We start from the raw sequence: 9,997 nt of genomic DNA, 5'->3' as shown, positions 1-9,997 counted from the left end.
AGCTGAACAAGGACGAGGAGGGAGCGGTTGGATTGGTTATGAAGAAGCGACTTGCCAGAGAAGGCTTTGAGCTCCGATTTGAGAATTCTGATAGGTATATGGAATGGGCTGGTGGAGACGACGAATAAGTGGATCTGTCCGGTTAGAGTAGAGTGGACTATCGAACTCGAAGGACCTGGGCACGAGGTTGGACTCGAGGCTATCAGCCAGGACGGCTCTCGAAACTTCCGGGTAGCCCTGAGTAGAGAGCGCGAGTTTAGCGCCATTAATGGAGGCCTGATAGTGAAGTGCAATGTGTATATTAGATACAAATATACAGTCTGTGGTTGGTGCATTCAAAACGTAGTTTTAGAGTTCGACACAGAGGGAACTGATTTTGCTCCTAGCTGTAGATTTCAGAGAGTGTAGTACAGAATAACTTATCTGTAGGCAGAAATGATAAAAGCCTCTACACACCAAGTTCAAGACAAGCTCAAATTTAGCCTTCCCCCGCCCAGAGCTCGACCCCACAAGCCCGCCAGTTGTAGATTTATGACAAGACAAACCCCTTGGTCTTTTCTGAGCTACTAGTAGAGAGCCCTACTGTAGAAATAGCGCTCTTCACTCCCTTTCCAGTAGAAAGCCCCCCCCAACAACCAAGTACTTAGTCAACCCTATGGCCACATGATAGCAGACGGCATATTGGAAAGACTTATTAATAGTAGCTACCAATGGGATCTCAGTCTAGAAACGGCAGGTTTCACGTCGTCAGACCCAAAGTGCGAGATGTCTGTATTACGTAGCCGGTACTGGCCTGTTAATACACACAGCTTGCTACTAGATAAATCCTTCTGCTTCCATTTTCAACATCTTTCTGCCTGCTATTCCGGCGATCGTCTTGTAGGTATAAACACGGAAATGAGGCCTAGCTCCTCCCCTCCAACGCCGAGCGTAAATCCTGGTCGGTAGGGGCATGTTGAAGCTCATAGAAACGATCTATGAAGGAACTTCTGCGAGTACAGTGATAGTCAAGAACGCTCGACGAAGGTCGGCTATAATATGGGGTTGGCCTCGACCTATGCAAGCGTCCGTCGCTATTCCAGTGCTCTTCAACCCGCTTTCAGAAGAACTGATAGCCTCTACGTAGTTATTGTCAATTCTGTTCACTCCTCGTGGATCTTCGTTATAGAAGCCAACAGCTCTTTAACTGTTCATCGAGCGCGTTTGGAAGGGCAATCGTAGCGATGTTGTCAATATCGATCTTAGCGAAAGTTCGTTAGATTTTAGGACGTGTCTAGAGTACCTCTGACTGTCGTCATCCTTTTCCTACCTCCAGAGGCGCGACCAGAAAGCTCAGCAGAAGTACCACGGTGTGTAATATTGTTAGAGTTGGTCAAGTCCGCACCCGCTAATATCACGCAGCGTAGAGGAGTCAGGGCGGCGCATTTGCATCACGGAAATGTACCGCAGCAAGGAATACATGCGTATCGTCCGGGGCAACATAGTTCCGAACTGGCGCCGCAGGTTAATTTCGTTTCTCAAAGAACTGGATCTCCCCGTCGCGATGCTCGTTCCCCTCCCGTCGCCCACCACAATTTTCCGCGCCCGTGACTTCGATACCCTTCGATATAGAGCCCTGGTGGCCCACTGACGATACAGGGAAACTTCAAGCCTCCTGCGTCGCCAGCAGGGATGTCGCATTTTTGACTTGTGCGTTAAAATCGTTGAGAATTATTCTTGCCGGTCGCTGACAGTGGCTACTGATACGCTTCCGGCGCTGTCGGGGCTAGCGAATGAGTTTCATCGTGCCACAGGCGATACATATGTTGCGGGCCTTTGGAAGGAGGATCTACTTCGTGGTCTGTGTTGGGTAAGGAGTGTTTCCTCATTAAATATCCAGGGCCCAATGCAGCTGCGGATCTAATGAGTCCCGCATTACAGACACGAACCCCTGGGCACAAGAGGCTGTCATCCGGACAGTTAGGAAGTCAAATTTGCGCCCCTCAGAAGTATCTTGCGCCATCCTGGAGCTGGGCAGGCCGCAGTGGAGGGTGCGTCTCATTCGGTCCCGAGTCCCAGTACGAAGTCGTCACTCCTTTCGCTAAAATTCTTGACATCGATATCCAGCTCGTCCATCAGGATCCGTTCGGCGCCGTTAGCGGAGGCAGCATCACTCTCCACGGCCCCCTGCTCCGTCTGAACACCATCGACTCCCTCAAAGCACCGCAGTCACCATCAGCTTATCCAAATTTGATGGCAGAGATAGCACCACTCCTGCAAAGTCCTGTCGCCAACAGTCACGACAAGAATGCAGGTGCACAGCATGTGGGCTTATTCATGCTCCTCAAGTGGTGTGAAAAGAGTAAGGAAGTTGATCGAATGTGCTTCTTAATACTCCTAGAAGTTATCGGCGAAGATAGCTGGACGAGATTAGACCTCCTTGTGCTCAAGTGCACTGGGCTTGATAGGAGAGAAGTAGACAAGGCGATGGCAATTCTCAGGGAAATGAAGGGGAAAATGCAGAAGGAGAGAGTGAGGATTATATAAATAAGTGTCTACAAATCCCGTCTTGGGCAATATCCGCTTGCGTTCCTCTGTCAATAGCCACTACCAGCAGACTATTCAGGGAGTTTACAAGAAACTGAGCTTAACCTTGGCGTGGGAATATGAATGCAAAATGCAAAACAAGGAAGAATGTTCTCTTGGGTAGCTGTCGGCCCCAGTGTCAGATCGCCACCCGACTTGCGTCTCCCAACCAAATAATCGTTCTGTGCATGAGGAGAATGAGAAAGGCAGGAGCTTGGCTGGTTCAACCGTGGTCAGATCTTAATGCCAAGGGGAAAAAATACGAGCTCCAAGAAATCCTCGTCTCATGTAGACAACACAAAGATACAGCCGGGATGAGATCTTCATCTTGGCTACGATCGCGAAACATAATGGCTCAATTGACTTGCGCATGATTTAAAAGTCGAATTTAACCCTCCACTTTTTGAAGCCATTTTTGGCAGATATGTGTCTTGTACTTTCTCCCCATCCTTTCACTGTCAGCCAATTCCCTTAGTTGCAGTATTCTTCCTTAGTAGAAAGATGACTTTTGCCAAGACTCTTCCCGTAGCAGGGTATTCCTATTCCTAATCTCCAATGGCCGAAGAATCCAAGTAAGGCATAGGACTCGCTACTGTTTCCGCATCTATTCTCGTATTCTTTCTCCTGGGTTGTCAAAGTGGCCACATGCCATCATTTCCCCCCTCCCCCCACTCCGATTGCCCGAGGCTACTGGGAATCTGGAGAAGTCACCACCGCACAGCTCCCAATGATCACCAAGAGTCCTCGTGCGATCTGTGTTCCTGTTCTTGCATTCATATCTATCAGCATCATCTGGGCCGTATCACGACTGTGGACACTCGATGATGCGGCAGCCAGTGTATCACGCCCCTATAAAGAAGATGAGGCAGTTCCCGAGACAGCCCCATCGCCTTCTGTTGTAGGACAGAGGGAGGTGATTGGGGTCGTGTTTTATGGCCGACGAGACTTTGTGAGAATACTGGATTGCTACCTGAAGGTTTCTGATTCCCTTCTCTATCCATGCTCATTATCCGACCCACAATGGTGTAAATGTCTTGGTCCGATATCACTAACCTCCATGACACTCCCAGAGGAATATGAGAGAAAACGGCGGTATCCTTGACAGGGTTATCTTTTCTACGCGTACAGGGGTCTCCGCCGATCTTGCCTATCTCGACGAGCTCATCGCCTCGAATCCCAGATACTCGAAATATGTTCCCGGCGTGGGATACAAGGCCTATGTGGGTAGCTGGGAGCCCGTTAAGAACCCCGACGCCATTTACATCAAGATTGATGACGACGTGGTGAGTTTTGGGAATCCCTCTGGGGGAAGAAATTCGATCAACGAACAAAATCAAGAGCGGAATCAAATCCCATGCAAGTCCTGGGGACAATGGAGTTCATATACCTATAGGGCAGGAGCTGACATTGAATCTACCACGGCTCATCAACAGGTCTTTATTGAGGATGGAGCCATTCCCGCCCTGGTCAAAAGGCTTGATGAGAATCCCCAATACTTTGCCGTTTCGGCCAACGTAGTCAACAACCCGGCCCTCTCCTGGGTACATTACGGGCTTGGCGTCTACGAGCCCTTCTGGCCAGTAAGCCTTCCTTTCTACGATTCTGGCCCCCTGGAATTTTCGCTTCTCTGAGGCTCTGCGTTGCCTTCTCATATCTACGTCTAATTATACTCACATTATCCGGCCACTCGTGTAGGAAATGACTCCTCCTGTCACCCCTCCAGGTGTGACATGGCGTACCTCCATGCTCCCTTCGTTTGATGGACCGCCAGATGGCCATCGGAATTTCCGAAAGAATGGGTCATCCCCTGCCCCATTCAGAAAGCATCGCTGGCTCCCTGTGCGCCCTAGGACAGCCGGAGAGACCATAGACATTTCCGCATCCCCCGCTTCCACCCTCACATACGACGCGTTCGGCCCCGGACTTATGAATTGGGCAGCTGCCGCCCAGACACACTGCTCGTTCCTCTCTCGCCTTGAGAAAAACGAGACGGACATGTATCGGTTCAATATTTGGGACTACGCGTACGAACGACTTTCCATTAACTTCTTCGCGATTCGGGGTCGCGATGTCATGGACGTTTTCCCGTTTCCACAGCCTGATGATGAGGAATATCTCACCTGCATACGACCGAAGCAAGTTGGCCGCCATGTCGTGGTTGATGGAACAGCGATAGCGGCGCACTTCGCATTCCGGCCTCAGAGGACTACACATGAAGGGCGGGCGTTGGGTTGGACTGACTTGCTAGATAGATATAAGGACTACGCAGAGGAGAACGCATGTCCCTTTCCAAAGCGGGAAAATGGTGTGATATGATGACAAGGGAGTGTTTTATTTTAGTTTAGTTAAAAAAAAAAAAAAAAAAAAAAAGGTTGGGCGCGCCGGATTACATGAAAAGGGTAGGATCAAGCAGCGTATTCAATGTCCTTTGGGCGATTTTATAATCTCGTCTCTTCTGCTTCTCTCAGGTGTGAGGCTGCTTCCGCCCCGCATTCTGTTGATACCATGATTCAGCCTAGCAAACAGTAGAGTTTCCTACTACCCGAGGCAGTGGTTCACTGAGACATACAGTAATGAGGAACTTAATTGTTGTGAGTGATTTACCAAGTATAAGTGAACAGGAGAGCGCAATCTAGAACGAACGCCAACTAAATCTAGGCGACTAGACTTAGCTACGAAGGCGCAATTTACCACATTCTCTCCCAAAGACGCTGCCAGAACGGCATGGCCGCAAGCTTTCTCCTCCAGTTCTCCTCGATGCCACCTTCTTCCCAGATACGGCACTCATCGTCAATTTCCTTCTTACCAGATATGAGATCCGCTTCTTCCGGCCTCACAAACCTTGTCCTCTTGACGAGCTTCCACAGCGTGAAGGCGCCGATGCTATAGGGCAAACAGAAGTAGTTGGTGATAAAGCCTTGAACATGGAAGGGGGCGAACTGGTCGAATCCACAGAAGAGGAGGGCGAGGACGCCGAGGACTAGTGCCATATACGCCCCATATGGAGAATAGGGAGCAACGTAATGGAGGTGGGCGACCTCCAAAACCTGCTTGACGCGGGCGCGGTACCAGCCGAGGAAGGTAATGATCATCATGGTGTAGGTGGCGATGAACCCAGTCGTGGTGAGGTCAACAAACCAGTAGAAGACCTCAATGGCAGAGGTGGACGAAACGAGGAAGGTAATGCAGCTTAGGAGGGAGACGACGGCAACGCAGTAAATGGGGACACCGGCCTTGGTACACTTCATCAAGAATTTTGGGGCTTGGCCATCTGTGTATGGTTGTTAGCTTCAATTCGGTGTTCAGGCGGTACAGGATGGGGGAAGGGGGAACGTACCTCGGGCAAGGCCATAAAGGGTACGCGAGGAGGCATATAGGTAAGCGTTGCCGCATGACAGACCAGAGGTCAAGACGAGAGCATTGATCAAGTGAGGGAGGAACTTGATATTCAGGTTCTTAATACCGATGACCCAAGGAGAGGCAGCAGCACCAGGCGCGCCATTCACGAGGGCATCCTTCAAAGTCGGGTCGTTGCTAGCGCAGATGATGCCGACACCCAAGACGCCGAGAACGTAGAAGCCGACGAGACGATAGAAGATGAGCTTGGCGACACGGGGAATGGTGCGGCGAGGGTTCTGAATCTCACTAGCAGACAAGGCGATCATGTCAGGGCCAGTGATGGTGAAGGCAGCGTAGATCATGACTTTCCACCAGCCGAGGAAGCGGCCAGTTGCACCCTCCGAGTGGTAGCTGAGCATAGCCCTGCCCTCTCCCCAGGAGCGGAAGCCATAGGCATCATGCTTAGGGTTGCCACCGCACATGGTGATGAGAGTGAGCATCAGGAGGCCGAAGAGCAGTAGGATCTTGAGCGAAGCCATGATGAACTCAGATTCACCATACCACCTTAGAGTATACGTTAGTTAGACCTTGACTGAAATGAGAGTCTGCCAGGTTGCTTACTTGACAGCCACCACGTTGAGGGTAATGCATATGACCATTCCCATGACAATCCAAGCTGCGGGGTTAACGCCGTCCACCCAGAATTGCATGAGCGTGGCAACGGCACTGTACTCGACACACACAAGCATCACACCGGTATAGAAGTACGTCCAGCCCATGGCGAAACCCAGAGCAGGGTCAACAAAGCGGCCGGCCAGTTCGAAGATAGATCCACGGATAGGGAGGTATGAGCACATCTCGGCGACACACAGGTTAGTAGGCCACACGAAGAACATGCCCCAGCCAAGGTAACCCAGAATCAAAGACAGAGGACCAGCTTTGGAGAGGACACCACCGATGCCGACGAACAGGCCAGTACCGATGGCACCTCCGATAGCAATGAGCTGGACATGGCGGGGGGCGAGACCTCGAACAGTCTGGCCGTACTTGGCCTCTACCTGGGCGGCGTGCTTTTCGAGAATCACGCCCTCCGCAGTGTCAGGACCATCGTAACCCTTGACCTCAATGCCCTCAACACCCATGTTGAAAGAGGACTGGGGGGGACGGACGGGGAAGAGACAGGAAAGATATTGTGAGGCCCCTCGGGAGTGGAAGGGGAAGGCCGGAATAAATGGCGGGACTCAAGACGAGGAAAGTATGGGACGGTACATCAAGACCGCCTGTGAGGGGGGTATTGTGAGAGAGTTTGCAATGATGATGACCCGAAATATCTCTACCATCTACGACATAAAGATGGTGAGATTAGGAAAGTAATAGCGAAACTGGGATCGGTGGCCGGAGAGCAAGAGAGCGAGGAAAAGGGAAGAGGACAACTGAGGGAACAAACGGGATAAAGATACAGGAAGAGGGGGACATCTTATCACGCGTGGCACCCTGGAATCAGGATTCCAAGTTCCGCGTAGCTATCTATCTGAACTGGCTCCAAACCCGGTGGGCCGACCTTACGTGGGGATGATAGCCACATTAGATTTCTTCTCTAGGATTAGGCCGACCCAGCGTTATCAGCCTCTTCCTGGACATCGGTCTCGCGCAATCCATGCTCGATGTGGTGCCCAACAGACTGGAGACTGGGGTTCCCCTGCTGGTTCGGGGCAAATCACATTCGGCAATGCGGCATGAGAGGGGCGTTGTGGGGATGAAACGACCGCCGATGCCCACTGGATGGTGGAGCTAAAGCGGAGCCAGGACGCAACCTTTTCCTGCAAGCAGTCTGTTGGAGAAATCATGCTGTCTCCTCCAGTCCAATTCTGAAGGATCTACTCTAAAGGCTAGATCCAAGCTAACCCTCAAGCTAGCTAGCCCCTTTATGAGTACAACTGCTCTAGAGGATTGTGCGCTACACTATGAAGTACTCTAGTTGCGGGCAGCACCTTAGGTGGAATCTGGGGTAAGAGCGGGTATTACGTACGAGTTTGGATTTATGAGGGGGAAATTTGGGGATTCCCTCTTCAGGGTTGAGGGACGGAGTTGAGGGAGTGAGGGGACAGGAGCTATGACCGGCTCGCCAATTTCGAAGGCAAATGGATATCAATATTTAGGTCTGGGCAAAGGGGCCTCATATCGCAGCCCGGGTTGCTTTGCCCGGTTAGTTATCGTTGAATCGAGCAACTCCTTGGGAGGTTTCAGAGGATCAGAGATAGAGAGGAAGCAATCGCGTTTTTCCAAACGACTAGTAGACTACTCTTCTGAGCTAGCTCGTGGGGTAGTACCGTTCCATCGTATGCCAGCACCTGTTGGGTGGTACGATGCAAGAGAGTGCGGGGAACTGGTAATACTGCATGTCCATTAACATCTTACTAGTTATGGTGTCTGGAGAAGGGGGGTTTGGTCCTCCGAGTCTAGTTACATAAACGGGGTAGGATTCTCGGGGAAGCTACACCTGGTGAGGAGAAAATGAGGAGGTCGTGGGGTAGATGTTAATTATAGAGATTATATTAAGTAATCGCTATGATTTAAACTGGGCTGAGGAGAGCCGGTAATTACTGTATTCTAGAAAGAAACCCGCATTCCAAGACGCCTCAACTGGTTTTTCTCTGTCTGCATGACAATCCCTCGGCATCGGCAGACTAAGTCGGCACATTATCAGAGACAAGAGGAGGATAGAGGCGATAAGAACGGGGGCCGGTGTCACTGCAAAGTACCTTCCTTTTCGGGAGAAACACCAGACCCACTAATGGTGGGGAGACGGATCCTTCCATCACACGCCAGATTGGGATTACCCCTATAGTCTTGCAAACAATACTGAACAATTTCGTATAATATACGGCCTAGGCCCCCCTGCAATGCCAGTAATTGGCCTAGCTTCTCCATCTTCTTACTTCGTAATCGTGGGAAAAGTGGTGTCGACAAGGTGGGAGGAGTCTGATGTTATTATCAAAGATCTCGCTAAGGCCTGGCGGTACGCTACGTGCACTATAATTCGCCAATCAACATACCCCACACCTCAGCGCTAGAGAATCAAAAACGAAAGAAAAATAATTCACTATCAGGCATATTATTACTAGGACCGTAGAGGAAGTTCAGATAATCTTTAGCCTATTCCTAACTAAGAAGCTGAGGATGACCCGACAGCCAGTCGTGGCGTTATTGTAAACAGGGGTGTTCAGGGAGGTGTGCGTACTAAAGAAGACCTAAAGTCGTTTCATTCGCCACAGCCTTGCAATCGCCACGGAGATGTCGAAGTCGAACCCGGCCAGCATCAATTGATATATTCGATAGACGCCTTAGAAGGAGGACCAGGGAGCCCAGGAGCTTGGTAACCCGAGGCAAACTTTCAATTGCGGTAGGCCTCTTGAGAACGTTGTTGCATCCCAGCATTTCTTCGGTGAACGTGGTCATGGTATCCCCAGTGAAGAAAGGGGTCTCAATACCCCTCTCTGTAGCCCACATGTATGGCTTGGCTTTGATTTGCGGATTTGATAAATGGAGAGCCTCGGATCTGTTTCTTGGCTGCGAAGTCACAGAGTCATTGTGCACCATTGAAGAATCTCCAGTTCCACGGATGCTTGAACTATGGCGCAGGTGTTGGAGCTGTTAGACTTTCCCACTTCCAAGGGGCACAGGTGAGAATAGAGTACCCGACCTGGAGCGATGCTTCCACACGGGATTGGTTCTCTCGGTCAACGAGTAGTTTAGGATCCTAATACTTCGAGCTGTAGTGGTAGTGCAGTTCGCCCCACAGGGTAGCAATCTGCAGGATGTCCCTTTTCTCGGGGGACTTTGGGACATACAACGGGCATAGATGTCGAAAGTGGAGTAGCACTCTTGATGATTCTATCGACACTTATGACAGCGGTCCTGGTATTCGAGTAGATTACTCGGTAGATGACGTCACATGCCACTGTCTACCCTTGAGATGTCATAGACTACGCTCTCTGAGAGGAGTCGCTAAGGTATACAATTTCGTCAGGAGGACGGCCTCCTCCTTTCTATTGTCTTTGGTAAGACGATGACTCTCCACCTCCGTCATTGC

General features: G+C 50.6%; 2 protein-coding genes across 2 annotated transcripts; one reads left to right on the top strand and one right to left on the bottom strand.

Annotated features, from left to right (window-relative positions):
- Window positions 1-3,120: 3,120 nt before the first annotated feature.
- SAPIO_CDS8091 (uncharacterized protein) lies at window positions 3,121-4,196 on the top strand (the record flags this gene model as incomplete). The annotated part of the gene is made up of 3 exons (XM_016789802.1): window positions 3,121-3,137; window positions 3,638-3,848; window positions 3,999-4,196. The coding sequence occupies 3 exons, from the start codon at window positions 3,121-3,123 to the stop codon at window positions 4,194-4,196; spliced, it is 426 nt and encodes a 141-aa protein (XP_016640571.1).
- A 1,056-nt stretch (window positions 4,197-5,252) lies between these two features.
- SAPIO_CDS8090 (putative proline-specific permease put4) lies at window positions 5,253-7,046 on the bottom strand (the record flags this gene model as incomplete). The annotated part of the gene is made up of 3 exons (XM_016789801.1): window positions 5,253-5,836; window positions 5,903-6,468; window positions 6,526-7,046. The coding sequence occupies 3 exons, from the start codon at window positions 7,044-7,046 to the stop codon at window positions 5,253-5,255; spliced, it is 1,671 nt and encodes a 556-aa protein (XP_016640570.1).
- Between the last annotated feature and the right edge of the window lie 2,951 nt (window positions 7,047-9,997).

This window comes from Scedosporium apiospermum (genome assembly GCF_000732125.1).
Source record: "Scedosporium apiospermum strain IHEM 14462 chromosome Unknown SEQ_SAPIO_0120, whole genome shotgun sequence".
Taxonomy (NCBI): Eukaryota; Fungi; Ascomycota; class Sordariomycetes; order Microascales; family Microascaceae; genus Scedosporium; species Scedosporium apiospermum.
This window is presented reverse-complemented; position numbering and strand designations above follow the sequence as displayed.